The following is a 21708-nucleotide window of genomic DNA, read 5'->3' on the forward strand; positions in this document are numbered from 1 at the left end:
TATAACATGATTGCTACCATTAATGTAACTGTCACTTGCAAATCAGGATGTAAATCAGAAGATACTTCTATATAAAGCAGCTCCTCTGTTACACAGCAATTTTAGCCCTTCTTTTCCCAACATTTAAAAGAAAAGACTTGCATTTATATAGCACCTTTCACGACCACCGGACATCCCAAAGCGCTTTACAGCCAATGAAGTACTTTTTGAAGTGTAGTCACTGTTGTAATGTAGTAAATGCGGCAGCAATGTGATAATGACCAGATAATCTGTTTTAGTGATGTTAATTGAGGGATAAATATTGGCCAGGACACCAGGAATAACTCCCCTGCTCTTCTTCAAAATAGTGCCATAGGATTTTTTAGATCCACCAGAGAGCAGACGGGGCCTCGGTTTAATGTCTCATCCAAAAGACGGCACCTCTGACAGTGCAGCACTCCCTCAGTATTGCACTGTAGTGCCAGCCTAGATTTTTGTGCTCAAGTCTCTGGAGTGGGACTTGAACCCACAACCGTCTGACTCAGAGGCAAGGGTGGCACACTGAGCCACAGCTGACACCTATTTATGGGGAAAGAGGGGCTAGAAATGTTGCATAATAGACCTATATTATCCACATAGGATAGTTCAGTTCTAAATATGGAGGGACAATCTAACACTTTTATTTTTACCTTTCTATTTAAGTCATTATTGACATTATTTCTGTACAGTATAATGCTTTCTACAGTTTGTTCAACACATTCCATTTTCTCTTTCCACCTCCTTTTTGAAGTTTGGTGTATTAATATTCCTTGGGGGGAATTTTCCCAGCCCTGGGGAGGTGGGTATGGGGGTGGGACTGCCGGGAAAATGGCAGAAACTGGGAGCGGGTACCGAACCTGCTCCCAGCCCGCCTCCGTTTCATCTTCTCGGGAGGCAGGTCCCTGACTCACGCAGGGACCCGTCTCCTCGAGGCAGGAAGGGAATTACAGCAACTAACTGCCTGTTAACAGGCAGTTAAGAGGCTTATCCCCATTTTATCCCTGCAAGTGCGGGCTTCCTGACGTCGGGAAACCCCACCAGGGTCAACGAGACGAGCAGTGGGTCTGCGGGGGTGAGAGGGATCAAAAAGTCCGCTGTGATGGGTGCAAGTGTGGAGAGGTAAGTATGAGAGGTGAATGTGAAGTGTTAGAAAAAGTTTACTTACCTTTGTTGCTTTCTGTAGGCATCAACCCTTGGGGATCCGGAGGTGCCTCATCTCAACGGCAGAGATGACAGAATGGCAGCTGCATTCTCAGATGCAGCAGACATCAGATTTCTGCGGAGGAAATAGGTTTTGGTGAGCCTTCAGTACAAGGGCTCACCTTAGAACAGAGATTGTCAGTGTTTGACAGCTTCTCTAAGCTGTCAAACGCTGACAATTCATCTGTCAAAAATTTTTTGACAGATGAAACGTCATACGCTGACGTCCTCGGTCACCGGCTTTCCCTTAGTTGGCCTGCTAACAAGGTCAATCAAGGGAAAATAGCGTGGGTTGACCGAACGTCGTTGGGGGCGGGAATGAAACCCAACAACCAGCAGTCCCACCCCCAACGTGCCCCCACTGAGAAAATCCAGCCTTGTGTCTATTTATGCCACAGCATAAAATACAAGTTTGTACTCCATTGCTCCCTAACTTCCATTTTGCTATTTATTGGGGTACAGAAATTACCAACCAGTAATTTCTTCCTTTTATCAAATTTCCACTCCTCAATTTGACAATCTCTCCTAAAAGATAAGCCTGTTTTTTAAAATCACTGTTGGATTCTTCCTGATGGGTTCTGTCATTACCATACTTTTGTTCCCTGTAGTTAAAACCCGAGAATGGACACATTTTCAAGTCAATCATGTTGGCTTTTCATTCGTACACAATATACCCATGTGTATATGCTTTGTATAACTTCCAAAGACAGTAGAGAGGTTTAGTATATGAAAGAAATGTAGCCTAAAGGGGGAGGACAATTGGTATAAAGTACTTCATATACAATTTCCAAAAACAAAGTAAAGAACTCCTACCTCATCGGGGAGAACTTCATTTTATTACTGAATTTTAAATTGTTTCTTGAACCAAATTACTCCATAAAGAGTAGTCTGATGACATAATTAATGGGTATGTTAGGGCATGGCTCCATCACATAATCTAAAAATTGGCACTGGAGCCAAATCTGGATACCAATCTAGAGGAACTCTCCGAGAAGATAGTAATGAACATAAGAACATAACAAATAGGAGCAGGAGTAGGCCAATCGGCCCCTCGAGCCTGCTCCGCCATTCAATAAGATCATGGCTGATCTGATCCTAACCGCCAATCTACTATCACAGAACCATCTCCTGAATCTAACAGAATACACGAAATAGGAGCAGGATCAGGCTACACGGCCCCTGGGCCCGCTCCGCTAACCACAGGGCCATGACCGATCCGAACCTGGACTCATGTCCAAATTCCTGCCCGCTCCCCGTAACCCTTAATTCCCTTTACTTCTAGGAAACTGTCTATTTCTGTTTTAAATTTATGTAATGATGTAGCTTCTACAGCTTTTTGGGGCAGCATATTCCATGGACCTACCACCCTCTGAGTGAAGTAGTTCCTCCTCATCTCAGTTTTGAAAGAGCAGCCCCTTATTCTAAGACTATGCCCTAGTTCTAGTTTCACCCATCATCGGTGCTGTGTTAGCTGATCTTTGCTAGGATGGTGATAGAATGCTAATGGCATAAGCTGGTTTGGAAAAGGGGTGGAATTTAGCAAGGGTTGCTGCTCCTGATCAGTATCCACTAACAAATGTTAGATATTGCATGTGTCTAGATGTTGGATGAAAACAGCAGCAAGCTCATCTATGCCCATTTTCCAGTCTTGTGGCAAACAATGTCCAAAACAAGTACAGGTAGACTACCTTTTATCCGAACTTCCGAAAACCGAAACCCTCTAAAAACCGAAGGTTTTTTCGTTCAGCGTAAGTCGTGCGCACGATATGACCAGAGTGGCGCACGACCCCGACCCCCGCCGAACCCCCCGCCGACCCCGACTCCCGCCGACCCCCCCACCGACCCCGACTCCCGCCGACCCCCCCTGCGACCCCGACCCCCGCCGACCCCAACCCCCGACCCCCCCGCCGACCCCCCCCCGCGACCCACCCCCGACAAATTTCCCAGTCTTATAAAATACCTTCTGAAATCCGAAATTTTCCGAAAACCGTCTACCTGTACTAGCAGTTTTGTTAGCTGCAATCTCAGGTTTTGTGCTGATGTAACTGATTGCAGCTCGGTAGCTACATGAGCTCTATAATCCACATCAATGTTTCTCGTTAGGGAGGTGAAAATCAACAAGTGTTACTGGCTATGATAACTATTCTTACTGCAATTGTCTGTGTGTGCACATTGGAGAAGGATAAGATTGAGTTCCGCTGTGATGTTCTCCACAGTTGGATAGCTTCTTGAAGCTCACCAAGAAGGCTCACACACAGAGGCTAATAAGACAATAACAGGTGCCCAAGTGGATCATGTATCCGCTCCCTGAAAAGTCAGATGCGGAGGCTTGAGGCCTACAATGAACTGGAGTTGCACAGTATGCCACAATGGCCCTATCATGTTATCGTACATTTTTCCAGCTAGCTCAATCCATTTGAGCGCAGCGACATGTAGTGTCTGCACAGCATCAGACACGGCCATCTAGGCCACTTTATCAACCCCTTGAATTATGAAAACTTGCGTGAGGTACTGGAGGGTACCTGTGAATCTGTACATCAATAAGAAGTCAGTATCAGTAGGAAAGAACAGAATATTGATGGAAGAAAAAGAGTGGTCAACTCTGGCTGTTGGAGAAAAGGAAGAATGTTTTAGTGATTTATTATTGGTAAATATATCTGATCTGTAATATTTACATTGAGTGTTTAGAGAGACTAGGAAGATTTGTGAGGCATTAACAATCATTATAAGGGAGGCACTGCATACTTGGGAAATACCAGTAGTTTGGAAACAGGTCAACATGGTGCTTATATTCAAAAAGGGTGACAGGACAGAGACAAGAAATTAAAGACCCAGTAATCTTCCATTCTATGTAAAATAATGAAATTGATCATCAGGAGTAAACTTGAGGATTATCTGTACAATAATAACCTAAAAAAACAGCTGGCAACATAGATTCAGAAAGGTTAAGATCCTGCCTGACTGACCACCTCAACTTGTTTGAGGAAATGATAATCCAAAGTGGACTGTGGAAAGCCCTATTATGTGGTGTATCGAGACATTCAAAGGCATTGGACAAAGTTCTATACAAAAGGCTATTTGTTAACCTCAAAGCTGTGAGAATTCACAGTAAATCTTGGGAAATGACCAAGAAATTGGCTGTAGGGTAGAAAACATACTTGTTACAGGAGTTATGTCAGGGTGGGGTTATTGAGTGGGGTGTCCCAGGGCTTGGTGTTGGGATCACTACTGTTTCTAATTTACATCAATTACTTTGATTCTGAAACTAGATATAAATTGGTCAAATTTGCAGATGATACCAAAAGAAGGGCAGTGGAATCTATGGAGGCTGCTCAGAAATTATAGAATGCGTTGGACAAAATATGTGTGGGCAGAACAATGGCAGATGAAATTGAATGCAGTAAAGTCGGAAGGAAAAATGTGCAACACAATTACTTTATGAATGGTGTTGAAATAGCTGAGGATCAAGTTGAAAGAAACCTAGTGTATCTAATGCTCAACATGTTCAACCAATGCAAAGCAGTAATCAACAAAAATAATAGAATGCTAACTATATAACCAAAATAGACTTTGTAAGAGAAAGTCATGATCAAACTGTACAGTGCATCTTGAGTACTGGTTGCAGGGAAGACATTCAAGTGCTGGAGGCAGTGCAGATAAGAGCCATGATGCTGGTCAAAGGTCATACTCACGAGGAAAGACTAGAGAAACTTGTTCTGGGAAGTGGCAGTAACTGGAGCAGACGGGTGGGAGATGGACTAGGGATCCAGGCCCTGCCTCCCACCCTCTGCCATTTGCATGATGTGTGCAGGGAAGGGACACCACTTGCAGTCCTGGCAGGAAAAAAAGAGATTGGGATATAGAGGTGGTGAGAGGCCTCATCGTCTGAGTTTGCCTTATTCTCTGCTGTTACGAATCGTGTAGAAACCAACCCAATATTCTCAACTAATGATGATTTTGGTCCCTGACTGGCTTTGGTTATATCATTTTATCACTCCACTGACAAGAGAATCGGTAATCATTAAACCACGTGTTAGATGGTTCTGGAAATGACTATAAAGTTATATTTGGGCTAAAAACCAAAACTGTAGGATATCCAAAAGTTGTTCATTAGCCAAGATTTTCTTTTTAAACATAAAAACAAAGGGTGTTCCATTTAAACAATGATGCTTAGTCTACCCATATCAAAGCAGAAGGATCTGCACAGCTTTGGACAATTCACTTTCTATGTAAGGACTAATACTATGGTATCTGATCTGCAGGATAATGACTTGTTCAAGATAAATCATTGATGTATCTTGTTAAAATATTTACAATTTCCATTATGTATAATAGTAGAACAGTCATGTAAATAAGTGATAGCAGAAGCCACTTCTTCATAGGTGGATTTCCAACTTGTCATAGGCTACCAGTCTTTTTCCAAAAGTCTGAGGTTCTCTTCCAGCTAGGTTTTGATACCTCACAGTTTAACAGCTACAGTACAAGTCTTTGGCCCGTAATTTGCGGTCAGCGGCAAAGCAAAGGCGTTTGCTGCTGGCCCTGAAGTAAGCTTCCCACAAAGATCTTGCGATCTCTGTGGTGAGAATTTCGGCTTTTCCAACGTGCAATTGAAATCAGTGCCACGATCCAGGACAAAGCAGCCCGCTTGATAAGTCACCCCATCCACCACCTTAAACTCCCTTCATCACCGACGTACCGTGGCTGCAGTGTGTACCATCTACAAGATGCACTGCAGCAACTCGCCAAGGCTTCTTCGGCAGTACCTTCCAAACCCCGACCTCTACCACCTAGAAGGACAAGGGCAGCAGGTGCATGGGAACACCATCATCTGCAAGTTCCCCTCCAAGTTACACACCATCCTGACTTGGAAATATATCGTCATTCCTTCATCGTCGCTAGGTCAAGATCCTGGAACTCCCTCCCTAACAGCATTATGAGAGTACCTTCACCAGAATGGACTGCAGTGGTTCAAGGCGGTGGCTCACCACCACCTTCTCAAGGGCAATTAGGGATGGGCAATAAATGCTGGCCTTGCCAATAACGCCCACATCCCAGGAACGAATTTTTAAAAAAATTAATGGGGAATACCCAACATGAGCTGCTGTGATGTCAACAAGCTATCTACGCAGCCAATCACAATTTAGATTTCTCAAAGACAGCGAACCAGGAAGTAAGTAAGCTCCTCTGATTCTAACTTTTTAAAAATGTTAAGAGCGGGCAAAACAAAGAATGGGGCTCTCACATGGGGAAAAGGTAAACCTGAAATAAAGACAAACAAACTTTAAAAAAAAATTAAAATATATTTTTTAAAGTTTTTAAACTTTTTTAATTTTTATTAAAATGGATAAATTTGACACTCCACAAAATTAAAATTAGTTTTTCAGAGCCATAACGTTTGTTTAGCAGTCAATACGCTGTTAAAACCCCAGTTACACCTAATCCAAAGGGTCTAACTTTTAATGGGGTATTTAACAGCGTAATTACTGATTACACTGATTGTCAGCTATTGGTGGGGTGGGGGTGGGGGGCCACAGTGCAGCCAGCGTCAGAGCAGTGACTGACTGACCACAACTTCAGGATTTCCACGTTAGGATGCACAGGCGCTAGATCCTGAAGTTGCGGTCAATTTCAAAGGGGTAATAACAGCGAATGCTGTTCGTTCGCTGTTATTACCCACAACAAATTCAAGGCCATTCTTTTCAACGTTGTTGCTCATGAGTTACAAGGTCAGGCAATTTATGGGATTATAAATCATGTCCCACAGCTGTTGATCATCTATCATCGTTTTACATGTCAGTTCTAGTAAATATTTTGTTTGGTAAACATTCATGAATTGTACCCAAATAAGCAAAATTAATTTTGTATATGCCTACTGATCATACCTGCCAATCTTTGAGGTAACAAACCTGTCAAAATTATAGACTCTTAAGAGAATATGTTGTACCTTGTAAAGGTATTGCAATATACATGTCATCAATTAAGTTATAGTCCTGTATAACTGGGTTGAAACTAGAAATACTGCCCCTTCATTTAGAGCATACTCCAATGCAAGATTAATTAAATTATAAGGGATGATTAATATTGATTACACCTACACCAACCATAGATGCCATATTGTTTGTTCAAAGACTAAATTTTGTTAACTATCTTTTCTTGCTTACCTCCAGAATTCCATCTTCAGGGAGGTCAGTGCAATGAATTGCATTCTGAATTTTGTTTTTCCCAAAGAGGGCACGCAAACTGCGAGGCCGTAGATGGCGAGCAATTTCCTGGAAAATGAAAAGATTGTGTGAGCAGCCTTTTAAAAGCCATATTTACAACTTTTTCCTGTTACCCTATTAGAAAAAAGGGAGAAAAAACCCCTTTTAAAATATAGAAGTTTGTACACTGTTGTAAGAAGGCACTGGTGACAAGGGATATAAAATTAGAATTAAACAACCTAAATGAAGGACTGAGTGCTGCAGTGAGTCAGAACAATGAATTATCCTTTCATTCTCTGGGATTTGAGTGCAAATCCTGTCCTGGTGTCTCTAACTTTCTGTAAAGGGAAAACTGTATAAATATTTGAAACAGATGGAGATATGGGGCTGTGGGGAGAGAGCGAGGCAGTTCACAATAATACTGAATTGCTCTACCAAAGAGTCGCCACAAACAAGATGGGCCGAATGGCCTCCTTCTGTGTTGTAAACATAAACAGGTTCTTATGTAGCATACCCCTAGTGTTAGCTTGTATTTTTTTGAAATTAGAGATGTCGAACCACAGTAGTACATTTTGTAGCTTTCACCCCACCCACAGGATCAACTTTGTTCATTTCTAAGTGTCCCTGACACGGAGCTAAATCACCACCTTTTTTGTCCACTCTTGTTTTTTTGGAACACTGTATACCTTTGAATGCTATATTAATTTCCACCATCCGGATTTACCCATTTTTCCAATCTTCCTACTACTGTACATTGTAGTTCCTGCTGGCACAACAGTCTCCAGTTCTGGCATCTAATTTCTAATTCTTTTAGCATTTGTATGCATATTTCTTATTACAGGAGTTATCAATAGTGCTATCAAGCAATACCTGCTCGTCAATGCTCAGTTCAGGTTCTGCAGAAACACTTGATGCCCGACCTCATCACAATCTTCATCCAGACATGGACACAAGAGCTGAATGGCAGAGCAGAAGTGAGAGGAGCTGCTCTTGACATTAAAACAGCATTCAACCGAGTATGGCATCAAGAAGCCTTAGTAAAACTGATCTCAATCAGAAAACGTTCCAGTGGCTGGAATCATACTTGACACAAAGGGGAATGGTTGAAGTTGTAGGAGGCCAGCCATCACAGCACCAGCAGGGAAGTGTCCTCAGCTCAAACATCTCCAACGCCTTCATCACTGATCTTCTCTCCATCATAAGTTCAGGAGTAGGACTGTTCGCTGACCACTCGTAGAAACATGAAGCAGACCATGCCAGCCTACAGCAGGACCTTGATTATATCCAGGCTTGGGTTATAAGTGGCAAGTAATATTCATGCCATAAATGGCAAGTAATGACCATCTCCAGCAAGAGAAAGCCTAGCCATCTCCCCGACCTTCAATGGCACCACCATCACCAAGTCCCCCACCATCAACATCTTGGAGGTCACCACTGACCAGAGGAGCAAACCTTTGGCTTAAAGGTAGCATTTCCACCTCTGAGTCAGAAGGTACAGGGTTAGAACCCTACTCCAGACAGTCCTGGCGAGTGGAGACCGAAGCTCCAGCTCTGAATTCTGGGCTGACATCCAGCGGGATGCTTGTGCCCAATTGGTGTAGGAGCATCCCCCCCCCAACCATATGGGTTGTGGGAGACAATAAAATCCTCCTGTCGTATAGGACTAACCACCCCATCAGCAGTAATAATGATGGTTATAGCCACGGAAGGAATGTTTACGTCACAGCTGTCAGACAGTTAATCAGCCTGTAAATCATTCGACTACTTCACACTGCAACAACAACCATTGACCAGAAGCTTAACTGGACATTCCTTTTAAGGCACAAAAACCCCACAAGAAAAGTGGTCCAACCGTGGCTAACAAGAGAAGTTAAAGATAGTATTAGATCAAAGGAAGAGGCTTATAACGTTGGCAAAAAGAGTAGTAAGCCTGAGGATTGGGAGGATTTTAGAATTCAGCAAAGGAGGACCAAGAAATTGATAAAGAAAAGGGAAATAGAATATGAAAGTAAACTAGCAAGAGACATAAAAACAGACTGTAAAAGCTTCTATAGGTATGTAAAAAGGAAAAGATTAGCGAAAGTAAATGTGGGTCCCTTACAGGTTGAGACAGGAGAAGTTATAATGGGGAATAAGGAAATGGCAGAGAAATTAAACAAATACTTTGGGCTGGATTTTCATTCAGAAGTCAGGAAGGAGGCGGGACTACAACTTTCGGGTTGTAGTCCTGCCTCCATCGAGATGCGGCCAATCCACGCGATTTTCACTTGATTGACCTTGTTGAGCCCGCCCAGCGGGCTCAGCAGGCCAATTAAGGGCCACCCGGCAACAGGTGACGTCACAGACTGAAATTTCATCTGTCAAGACATGTTGACAGATGAAATATCAGTGTTTCACAGCTGCTTGAAGCTGTCAAACACTGACAGTCTTACTTCTAACCTGAGTCCTTCTACGCAGACTCAGTTAGAAATCTCGCCGGCACTGAAAGCTGCAGGCTGTCACTTTTGACAGATCACAGCCATTCTGCTTTCTGTGCCGGCTGAATGATGGACTCCTGAAGCCTAGAGGAAGGAAGGCTGTTACGGTAAGTACAGGTAATTTAAACTTCTTTACACACTTTAGACACCAAACACACTTACCTTTGCGCTCATGCACCCATCACTCACCTGAACACCGACATCTCGACCCCTCCAAGTCCTTCAACCCGACGGCCCGACTCCTCTAACCTGGCATGGTTTGGAGCCGTCGGGAATCCCACACGACAACCTTCAAAATAGGGATTAGGCTAAAAACTGCCTGTTAACTACCTGTTAACAGGCAGTTAATCGGCACTAATCCCTTCCCGCCTCGGGTCGGCGGGTCCCAGTGCAGGGCGGGTACCCGCCTCCTTTGAAACTTACATGGAGGCAGGTTTTGGGTGGAATGGTGTCGGGACCCCCGAATTCGTGATTTTAGCCCCCCGCACGCCTAAAAGCCCGCCTCACGGCACACTGAAAATCAACCCCTTTGTGCCTGTCTTCACGGAAGAAGACACAAAAAACTTCCCGGAAATAGTAGAGAACCAAGGGTCTAGCGAGAATGAGGAACTGAAAGAAATTAGTATTAGTGAAAAATAGTACTGGAGAAATTAATGGGACTGAAAGCCAATAAACCCCCTGGACCTGATGGCCTACTTTCTAGGGTTTTGAAAGAGGTGGCTATAGAGATAGTGGATGCATTAGTTGTCATTTTCAAAAATTCCATAGATTCTAGAACGGTTCCCGCAAATTGCAAGGTAGCAAATATAACCCCACTATTTAAGAAAGGAGGGAAGAGAGAAAACGGGGAACTACAGACCAGTAAGCCTAACATCAGCAGTAGGGAAAATGCTAGAATCTATTATTAAGGACATGGTAACAACGCACTTAGAAAATATTAACAGGATTGGGCAGAGTCAACAATGATTTATGAAAGGGAAATAGTGTTTGACAAATCTGATGAGTTTTTTTGAGGTCGTAACTAGCAGAATAGATAAGGGGGAACCAGTGGATGTGGTGTATTTGAATTTTCAGAAGGCATTTGATAATGTGCCACATAAGAGGTTATTAAATAAAATTAGGGCTCATGGGATTGGAGGTAATATACTAGCATGGATTGAGGATTTGTTAATGGACAGAAAACAGAGTAGGAATAAACGGGTCATTTTCGGGTTGGCAGGCTGTAACTAGCGGGGTACCACAAGGATCACTGCTTGGGCCTCAGCTATTTACAACCTGCATCAATGATTTGGATGAGGGGACCAAATGTAATATATCCAAGTTTGCTGATGATACAAAGCTGGGTGGGAATGTAAGTTGTGAGGAGGATGCAAGGAGGCTTCAAGGGGATATAGACAGGCTAAGTGAGTGGGCAAGAACATGGTAAATGGAATATAATGTGGAGAAATGTGAAGTTATACACTTTGGTAGGAAAAATAGAAAAGCAGAGTATTTTTTAAATGGTGAGAGATTGGGAAATGTTGGTCTTCAGAGGGACCTGGGTGTCCTTGTACACGAATCACTGAAAGTTAACATGCAGGTACAGCAAGCAATTAGGAAAGCAAATGGTATGTTGGCCTTTATTACAAGAGGATTTGAGTATAAGAGTAAAGACGTCTTACTGCAATTATATAGGGCCCTGGTGAGACCACACCTGGAGTATTGTGTACAGTTTTGGTCTCCTTACCTAAGGAAGGATATACTTGCCATAGAGTGAATGCAACAAAGGTTCACCAGACTGATTCCTGGGATGGGGGGATTGTCATATTGAGTAGACTAGGACTATATTTTAGTTTAGAAGAATGAGAGGTGATCTTATTGAAACATATACAATTCTTACAGGGCTTGACAGGGTAGATGCAGGGAGGATGTTTCCCCTGGCTGGGGAGTCTAGAACCAGGGGTCAGAGTCTCAGAATAAGGGGTCGGCCATTTCGGACTGAGATGAGGAGACATTTCTTCACTCAGAGGGTGGTGAATCTTTGGAATTCTCTACGCCAGAGGGCTGTGGAGGCTCCGTCATTGAGTATATTCAAGACAGAGATCGATAGATTTTTGAATATTAAGGGCATCAAGGGATATGGGGATAGTGCAGGAAAGTGGAGATGAGGTAGAAGATCAGCCATGATCTTATTGAGTGGCAGAACAGGCTCGAAGGGCCAAATGGTTTACTCTTGCTCCTATTTCTTATGTTCTTATGGACTAACTAAATCAACACCATGGCTGCAAATACAGGACAGAGACTCTACTGTGCAATGAGTGACTCACCTCCTGACCCCTCAAAGCCTCTCCACCATCTAAATGACTAAGTCAGGAGTATGATGGACGTGTGCAGCTGCAACAACACTAAAGAAGCTTGATATCATCCATGATAGAGCAGTTCTCTTGACCAATGCTCCAGCCATAGGCACACTCTTACAGCACAATGTATGATCAACTGCAGCTACTCTTCAAGGTTACTTTGACAGAACCTCGCTCCCCTGTGACTTCTACCACAAAGGACAACAGCAGCAATGTTGTGGAAGCACCATCACCTCCAAGTTCCCCTCCAAGTAACACACCATCGGACTTAGACATATACCACCATTCCTTCATTGTCGCTGAATCAGTATCCTTAAATTCCTGACCCAACACCATTGCAGAAATACCATCTAACCAAGAACTGCAGTAGCTGAAGGAGAAAGCTCTTTTTAAGGGAAACTAGCGATGGGCAATAAATAGTCTTGCTAGTGTTACCCACATACCGAGTACAAATAAAATATTTACCTATTATCATGTCACTTAGTGACTGTCATTTCTGGTCTGAGGTTCATGTATGTCTTTCTGGTTATCTGTGTCCATGAGCATCTGTTGACTACCTTCTTCCCTATGATCTCTCTCGTCTGGGATCCAGGTTCCCATGACCCACACCCCACCTGTCCCGCTTAAATGATTTCCAATTGTTGCCTTGTGTTCTTTGTGAGTCTATTTATTCCTGCTTGGTTTAGTTGTGGCCTGTTTCCTGTGAACCACTCTTTTTTTTATTCCCAATAAGTCCCCCGCTATTCATGAGTGTAGCATTGTTGTCTTCACATAGTGTTGCCAGCCATTGATTTACATCCTCAAATTTATTTGGTGAACTCCCCTCCTTTCCCAAACATCGAAATTATACCAGAAAACAATACTTTGCACCCCTATCTTTCTATGTTGAAGCAATCCTTGTGTATAAGAACATAAGGAGCAAGAGTTGGCCATATGGTCCCTCGAACCTGCTCCACCATTCAATAAGATCATGGCTGATCTTCTACCTCAACTCCATCTTCCCACACTATCCACATATCCCTTGATTCCCTTAGTGCCCAAAAATTTATCAAACTCAGCCTTGAATATACTCAATGACTAAGCATCCACAGCCCTCTTGGGTAGAGAATACTAAAGATTCACAACCCTCAATGTGAAGAAATTTCTCCTCATCTCAATTCAAAATGGCCAACCCCTTATCTTGAGACTATGACCCCTAGTTCTAGACTCTCTAGCCAGGGGAAACAGCCTCTCAGCATCTACACTGTCAAGCCTTCGAAGAATTATATACGTTTCAATGAGATCACCTCTCAGTCTTCTAAACCCCAGAGTATAGGCCCAATCTACTCAATCTCTCCTCATAGGACAGCCCTCTCATCCCAGGAATCAAGTATATCCTTCATTAGGTAAGGAGACCAAAACTGTACACAGAACTCTAGATGCGGTCTCACCAAAGCCTTATATAAATTGCAGCAAGACTTCTTGGCCTAGAAATTCGGTGGAGCCCCAAACGGGGCGCCAAGCTCGCCTGGGCGCCAGAATTACCACTGCGATCGGAGCTGTTGCGCCTGCCGGAAATTCAGCTTGAGCGCCCCAAGAGGGACACGGGGCGCTGCTCGAGGGGCCCCGCGTCCCTCTTGGGGCGCTGAAACTGAATATCGCAGCGCAACGTGCCGCAGCGCCAAAACGCTGTGGCACGGCGCGCTGCGGTCCTGCAGGCCTTCCTCCCCTTCTTAAGGGGGAGGGGCCGGCACGAGCGCGATGACCGATCGCGAGTGCCGGCAAAAGAGCCCGGCACTGAAGAGAAGTGCCGGGCTCTTGGGACACAGCCGGGGGATCAGGAAGCCGGGGACGGAGGTGCTGGCAGGCGGCCACCGAAAAAATGGCCGCCCCGCACCTCCACCTTAATTTGCGCCACTACCGCCACAGGTAGGCCCCGTGAGCCGGGCGCGATTTGCGAACGGCGTTACAGAGGCGGGCGCTACCAAATATCGCGATCAGGGCGGTAGCGGGGCGCTGTGCACACCGATGACGTCATCGGTGGCGGCGCAGCGCTACAGACTAACGGCGCCATTAGCACCCCGCTAAATATCGCGGGAGGCGCGGCCAGTGGCGCTAAAGCCACTGAGTGCCCTCTTTAGGCGCTAACTGGTGGCGCAGCCCACCGAATTTCTAGGCCCTTTACTATTATATTCCAACCCCTTGCAATTAAAACCAACATACCATTTGCCTTTGTAATTTCTTGCTGTACCTGCATATTAACTTTGTGATTTGTGTACAAGGACACTCAAATCCCTCAGAATACCAACATTTACTAGACTCTCACCTTTAAAAAAAAATGATTCTGCTTTTACATTCTTCCTACCAAAGTGGATAATTTCACACTTCCCCACATTATACTGTACACCATCTGCCATCTTCTTGCCCAATCACTTAACCTGTCTATATCCCTTTGCAGACTCTTTGCGTCCTCCTCTCAGCTTACTTTCCCACCGAGCTTTATATCGTCAGCAAACTTGGATATATTACACTCAGTCCCTTCATCGAAGTCACTGATTTGTCAAACACGATTTCGCTTTCATAAAACAGTGTTGACTCTGTTTAATCTTATTGTGATTTTCCAAGTGCCCTGTTACCACATCCTTAATAATAGATTCTAGTATTTTCTATAGGTATGTAAAAAGGAAAAGATTAGCGAAAGTAAATGTGAGTCCCTTACACTGATGTCAGGCTAACTGGCCTATAGTTCAGTGTTTTCCCTCTCCCTCCTCTCCTGAACAGTGGGGTTACATTTGCTACCTTCCAATCCATGGGGACCATTCTCGAATCTAAGGAATTCTGGAAGATCAAAACCAATGGATCCACTATCTCTGCAGCCATCTCTTTAAAACCCTAGGATGTAAGACATCAGGTTCAGGGGATTTGCCAGCTTTTAGTCTCATTAATTTCTCCAGTACTTTTTCTTTACTAATATTAATTACTTTAAGTTCCTCACTCTCATTAGACCCTTGGTTCCCCACAATTTCCTGAGTTATACTCTGCCCAACACTATGATTACTGTTAGGGAGCCTGTAAACTACTCCCACCAGTATTTTTTGCCAGTATTTCTTAGCTCCACCCATACTAACTCTTCATGTGTATGGAACTTATATTTTTTATTTCTCAGAGGTGCTCCTTCAGTTGCTTCCTTTCAAGACTAAAGAGCCTCAATGTCTCCAGTCTTATCTGGCAATTCAACCTTTTGACAGCAAGGATTAGCCTGGTCACTCTTCCCTGCATCATCTCCATAGCTTGAATATTTCCGTTCTACCTTGGTGGCCAAAACTGAATGCCTTGATGTTAAAATTCTCATGTTCAAATCCCTCCATGGCCTCACCCCTCCCTAACTCTGTAACCTTCTCCAGCCCTACAACCCTTCAAGAACTCTGCATTCCTCTAACTCTGGCCTCTTGTGCATCCCCCACTCCCTTCGTTCCACCACTGGCATTCTTGCCTTTAGCCACATAAGCCATAAGATCTGGAATTCCCTCTCTAAACCTACCAATTTTTGGTTCCTCATCCTAAGATCCCCTTCTTTGGCTTGGTGTCACTTTTTGTCTAATTACGCTGCTGTGAAGCGCACTGGGACGTTTTCCTACATTGTGCAAGTTGTGTTGTAAATCCTGTTCAACCAGGGCACTGTACAGGTTCAGTGATATTGGTTAACAGAGTTAATCATTAGCCAGGTCCCTGGGAGAATTCTCCTGCTCTTCTTCAAATAGTGCCATGGGTTATTTTACAATACCCAAGGGGGCAGCTTGGACCTTGGTTGAACGTCTTATCCAAAAGACGACAGCTCTAACAGTATGACACTTCTCAGTACTGCATAAGAGCGTCATCCGAGATTATGTGCTCGTCTCTGGAGTGGGGCTTAAAAACACAACCTTCTGACTCAGAAGACCGAGTGTGACCACTATGCCAAGGCTAACACCTAAAATTTACTAAATTTTACTTTAAAACATTTTTTTCATGTAATGGATAAAAACACAGTAGAAGTGACTCATTTTCAGCAGTAACAGAAGAGAGGTCTCATTTATCAGGCTTTTTCTCTTACATCCTCCGACTACTCTTAAAAAAAAACAGGTCTCCTTCATCCTCATCTTCCACCCCTACAGCCTCTGATTCACCCAAATCATATTCCAACATTTTCATAATTTACAACATGATCACTTACCAAGCACACTTTTGACTGTTTTCTGTAGGGACTGGTCCCTTCATAATACCCATGTTCCCCCTTCTATCACCCCTACTCCTGACTATCATTCTCCTGGCACTTTCCTGTGAAACTGGAGGAAATGCAACACCTGTCTATTTACTTCCTCACTGTCCAGGGCCCCAAACAGTTCTTTTATTTTAACATAGTAATTCACGTATACTAACTCCAATCTAGTATACTGTATTCACTGCCCAGTGTTCTACATTGGGAAAATCAAATGCAGGTTGAACATCTCCGTGTGACCCTAGCTTGTTAGGGCCCATTTTACAGGCACTTAAGCATCCAACGTGGCGGGCAGCCTGCACATTGTGTGCCGGCAGTGCGCTGCCCGCCATATTGGTAAAGGCTCCTGCGTAGGCGTCCATGGCACATTAATGGCATATGCAAATAGGGGGTCCTAACACCTGTTTCAGGCCTCCTTTGCAAAATTCATTCATGACTGAGCACAGCACGTGCTGTACATGCTGTCATTAGTATTCTCAGGCGCTTGGCAGCGGTCCTTAAAGAGACGGATGGAGGCTGCCTTCTGAAAAGTAAGTTGTAACTTTTTTAACTTACCTTATTGTGGAGCCAGGAGGAGCAGGAGTGCTAATCAGGCCATAAAGCTTCTAAGTTAATTAAACCATGAAGGCGTGCTTATACAACAGACATTCCTTACTAGTGTTAAAAGCCATTATCGCTGGACTTAAACCATTTAGAATAACATTTAGGGAGGGGGAGGGATAAAGATGTCACATCTTCCCATTTGTGTGGAAAAAGCCCTCGAGAAATGCAAGATGGCTAGGTGGAGAGGTTGTAAACTGCAGACATGTAGTCTGTCCCTCGGAGAAAGCTATGCTTCAATGGCTCAATGGTATTTACAGGAACTCCACATTTATCAGGGATGATTGGCAGAAAAAGGGTAAACTCTTCTGATACATGTCATTCAGACTGGTTAACTGTATGCAGGGAGTTCTTTGAAATTAAGATAGAAACAAGAGGGTTTAACACACCTCCAGCAGATGTTCTGTCTTTGTACAGTAGCAATTGGTAGTCAGTAGTAATAGTAGAGTCTTTCTTAGACTCTCTTAGCTTTGCTTGATAGTTAGAAGAATATTTTCTTTGTTTTCTGCTGTAAGAATCTTTGCCTAGCTGATGTAAAAGTTACCTTTAACAATCCAAGGTACATTAAGGACAGAGAGTCAGAGGTTAGAAGTTAAATTGTGGTTACACCAGTTACAGGCAGAGACAAGTGCGTCAATTAACTGTGCAAGTGTCTTAGATCAAGAAAGGTAAGAAGTCATTTAGCTCAGATATCATCTCATGCGTAAAGTGGGCTCAGCTGGAACCGAAGATCCAAGTGTAACAGATAATCCCGCCACCTAAGGGGGTTCATTGACTCGATGCTCCAGAAGCTAATGTCTACGACCCAGGAAAGGAAAGAGATCGATTCAATCGTGCCACTCATAAGGTTGTATAATCTCTGGAACCTTGCTAAGCATGCACATAGACTCTGAACTATTCAATAGACTGACTATCTATTGCTGTTAACTTGTCAGCTATCTAAGGATTTAACCATAAAATAACCTCATAAATTTTAATAATCTTAGACTCTGATACTGAGCCAGTAATGCTGGTTTACAGTGATAAAGAATTGTATGTGTAACTCCTGTTACTCATTTGTTCAGTAATTCTGTCCATTAATGATTTGCTATTCAAGCTGCTAGATGTCCTTCACTATGTGTATTTATATTGATTAATTGCTCGTACACTCAATTTTAACTTTAAGTTGTGGTTTTGTAGTTGGTAAATGGTTGTTAGTGCATGTCCTGTTGTCTGACTTCTTCATTTATGATTTGGCAAGAAAGGGTTAATTCATTCACTCAGTAGGTTTTATAGGTATCCTAATCAAGGGTTGGGTAGATAACCTCAAATTCAATCCAAACTGGTCAAATGTAAGGAAGTTCAGTGGGCGGACTTAGGCAATATTCACTCCTAGACCTAAACTGGGCGGCTAAACCTCTGACAATTCCTTAGTGAACTGTTAAGCGAGGGTGTTCAGAATTCTTCTGGTCCCTTGGTATATTTGCCAGGATACCAAAATACAGCGTTCTTGCACCTTTCAGGAATCTACTGTACTACATATGTCTGCCACTTATAATGCTCTCCCTCTCACACACTACTGAATTGCTTACTACCAATGCAGAGGAAGCCATGTAGAACACTTTTACACCCTCCAGCTTTCATCTGGAAATGTTTGTCAATCACCCCACTAAAATCTTCACATGGTATGTAATTGCTTGGTATGTGCAGCACTCATCATCCTCATTATGGTCTGCATGCTGACAACTGGGTTTTACTGCATCTGAAGGCCACCAAAAGTAATTCTCAATTTTTGGCATTCTTTTAAAGGAGAAGACAGCCAAAAGTACCAGAGAGAGTTTGGTGGCAGATGGTGGTCTCCCAAAAACCCACTCCTTCAACGAATAAGTTGTGCAGATCATAGGGAGGGAGGCCAAAGAAGGAGTTTGAAATGGGGAATTAGAAGATCAGGAGGCAGCTACAGCTTTGTGGCAAACTTTTGCTTCTCTTCCTTTTCATCCACGTTATCTGTTAGGAAATTATATTATGAATCTCTCATAGCACTAATCCCCAGCAATCCATTTTAACATCTCTTCCACTTTTTTGCCTTAGATGTGCCTGATGAAACAGCAGAGGAAGAAGAATCATGCTATTTTGCATCCTGCCAGCACTACAGAACAGGTGCCAATACTTTCTCCCTCTCCCAGAACTATTCGAGAGACAGCAACCCGGAAGAGCCAGAGAGGAGTGCACCGAATGAGATAAAGAGCACAAGTAACCAGGAGTATCTGGGGTGGAACACGAGGAGCAAAACACTGCCGACTGGATGGTCAGGAGACATTTTCCCTCTAATGAAGAGTCTGAGGATGCAGATCTCATGGATCCTGCTATAAAAGATGTTTATAGAGCATCAAACATATATGCAAGCACTCGGAGCCGAGTCAGACAGTGCATTTTGGATGGCATAGCAAGTGGAGAAGTCCACTACCAGCATATATTGTGCCCTGTTGGATGGCTTTCTAGCACTGCAGTCCCCGAGACATGTGGCAGGCACCACAACAGGCCCCAAGAGTCTACATTTCCTCCTTCAATGTTCAAACTGCTGCCATACAGGGTTGGGATGCCAGATTTGAGAGGGCTGTCTGTTTTGTCCTAGTTTGTAAAAGTAATTTTCAAAAGTGATTAGGGCTGTGTTACAGACAATCACTTCACAGGATTACACTGATCTAATTAGTACCATTAGGTATGCTTTCCTGCAAATCAGACTGACACCATGAAGAAAAGTGGTTAAAAGTAGACATGTGTACTCAGACTATATGGGTTTTTATTACAATTATGGTAGCATTAAAGTTAGTATGCATACTGACATTGTTCTTGGCAAGGTTTGGAAGTGGCTTTGATGGGGTGGCATAAATGGGAGCTGTGAGAGTTCATGTGCACGGAGATGGATCTGTAAATGATGGCACATTGGTGGGTAGGGGGAAAGATATAGACAGGAATGTTCATGCAATGGCTAGATATAGAAGGTCTTCCGAATGAGACTGGCATGAATGTCTGTTACAGCTGCCTGATCCTCCTCTTGCTGATGTCCTTGCTCCTGATGGAGTTCTGCTCCCCCATAAGGAAGCCTCTTTATAAGGTAAGGTTCTGTCCAATACAGTACACCACCACGATCCTTGCCAGATGGTACTGTAGGGCACCCATAGATCAATCCAGGCACCTAAAGCAAGCCTTCAACAAGCCAATGATGTGTTCATTGCTGATTTGGGTGGATGAATGGATCTTTTTATGTGTCAGTCAGTTGGTGCCTTGGGAAAATGTACTGATATCATCAGCCAATGAAGTGGAGGATAATCTCAATCTCCCTTGAGCCATACAGAGTTGCCTTTCTGGGTTACAGTTCTGTAATGATACAACTTCTTAAAATAAGGCATTGTGAAAGCTGCCAGGGAAACGAGGAATGCGCTGCTGGTTGGCGTTCAGAGTGATTTAGATGTCCTCATACAAGAAACACAGAAATTAGCATGCAGGTACAGCAAGCAATTAGGAAGGCAAATGGCATGTTGGCCTTTATTGCAAGGGGGTTGGAGTATAAGAGTAAGGAAGTCTTGCCACAATTGTACAGGGCTTTGGTGCGGTCACACCTGGAGTACTGTGCACAGTTTTGGTCTCCTTATCTGAGGAAGGACATACTTGCCTTAGAAGCAGTGCAATGAAGGTTCATTAGATTGATCCCTGGGATGAGACGGTTGGCCTAAGAGGAGATATTGAGCAGATTGAGCCTATATTCTCTGGAGTTTAGAAGAATGAGAGGTGATCTCATTGAAACATATAAGAAACTGAAGGGGATTGACAGGGTAGATGCTGAGAGGTTGTTTCCCCTGGCTGGAGAGTCTAGATCTAGGAGGCATAATCTCAGGATAAGGGGTCAGCCATTTACAACTGAGATGAGGAGGAATTTCTTCACTCAGAGGGTTGTGAATTTTTGGAATTCTCTACCCCAAAGGGCTGTGGATGCTGAGTCATTGAGTATATTCAAGGCGGAGATAGATAGATTTTCGGATTCTAGGGGAATCAAGGGATATGGGGATCGGGCGGGAAAGTGGAGTTGAGGTCGATCAGCCATGCATGATCTTATTAAATAGCGGAGCAGGCTCGAAGGGCTGTATGGCCTACTTCTGCTCTTAAGTCTTATATTCGTCACATCTACACATTGACAGAACGGTATCCTTTCCTGCTGACATACATCTGATAATTGATGAATGAAGCATATACGAGTGCCATCTGTAACTTGGACAATCCTGACAATTGGTAAAATTGCAGTGCTCCATCATGTTGGAACTGGCTGTCCATGGGGAAGCTAATGAAACTGCTATCTCTAGAAAACAATGCATCTATGACTTGCTCAATGTGCACAGCTGTTTCAATTATGTTACAGAAGTCCCCAGTACTAGCCTGGGATGATCTCATAGCATAGAAGTTAAGGACAGTGGTAACCTAAGATACCAGACCTAAGACAAAATTATGGGTGCATGTATTTTTGCTAAAGATGAGTTTGAGTGACATTAATTTGATAGGGGTAAATGAGAGAAAATTAGCCAAACATGACTCATGGTATTAATGCTTTGGTATGAGGATTCTTGGTGATTATGAAACAGGTAATATTGGGAGATAGATTA

At 43.5% G+C, this 21708-nt stretch overlaps 1 protein-coding gene across 1 annotated transcript in view; it reads right to left on the bottom strand.

Annotated features, from left to right (window-relative positions):
• Positions 1 to 21708, bottom strand: part of nme7 (NME/NM23 family member 7) — a 234253-nt gene that overhangs the window by 10709 nt on the left and 201836 nt on the right. The window contains exon 11 of the mRNA XM_086006730.1: positions 7380 to 7487. Within this exon, the coding sequence (XP_085862856.1) occupies positions 7405 to 7487 (83 nt within the window). The 3' untranslated portion in view covers positions 7380 to 7404. The remainder of the gene's footprint in view (positions 1 to 7379; positions 7488 to 21708) is intronic.

Source organism: Somniosus microcephalus, chromosome 14 (assembly GCF_052327205.1).
Source record: "Somniosus microcephalus isolate GS21.2 chromosome 14, FLI_Smic_1.0, whole genome shotgun sequence".
Taxonomy (NCBI): Eukaryota; Metazoa; Chordata; class Chondrichthyes; order Squaliformes; family Somniosidae; genus Somniosus; species Somniosus microcephalus.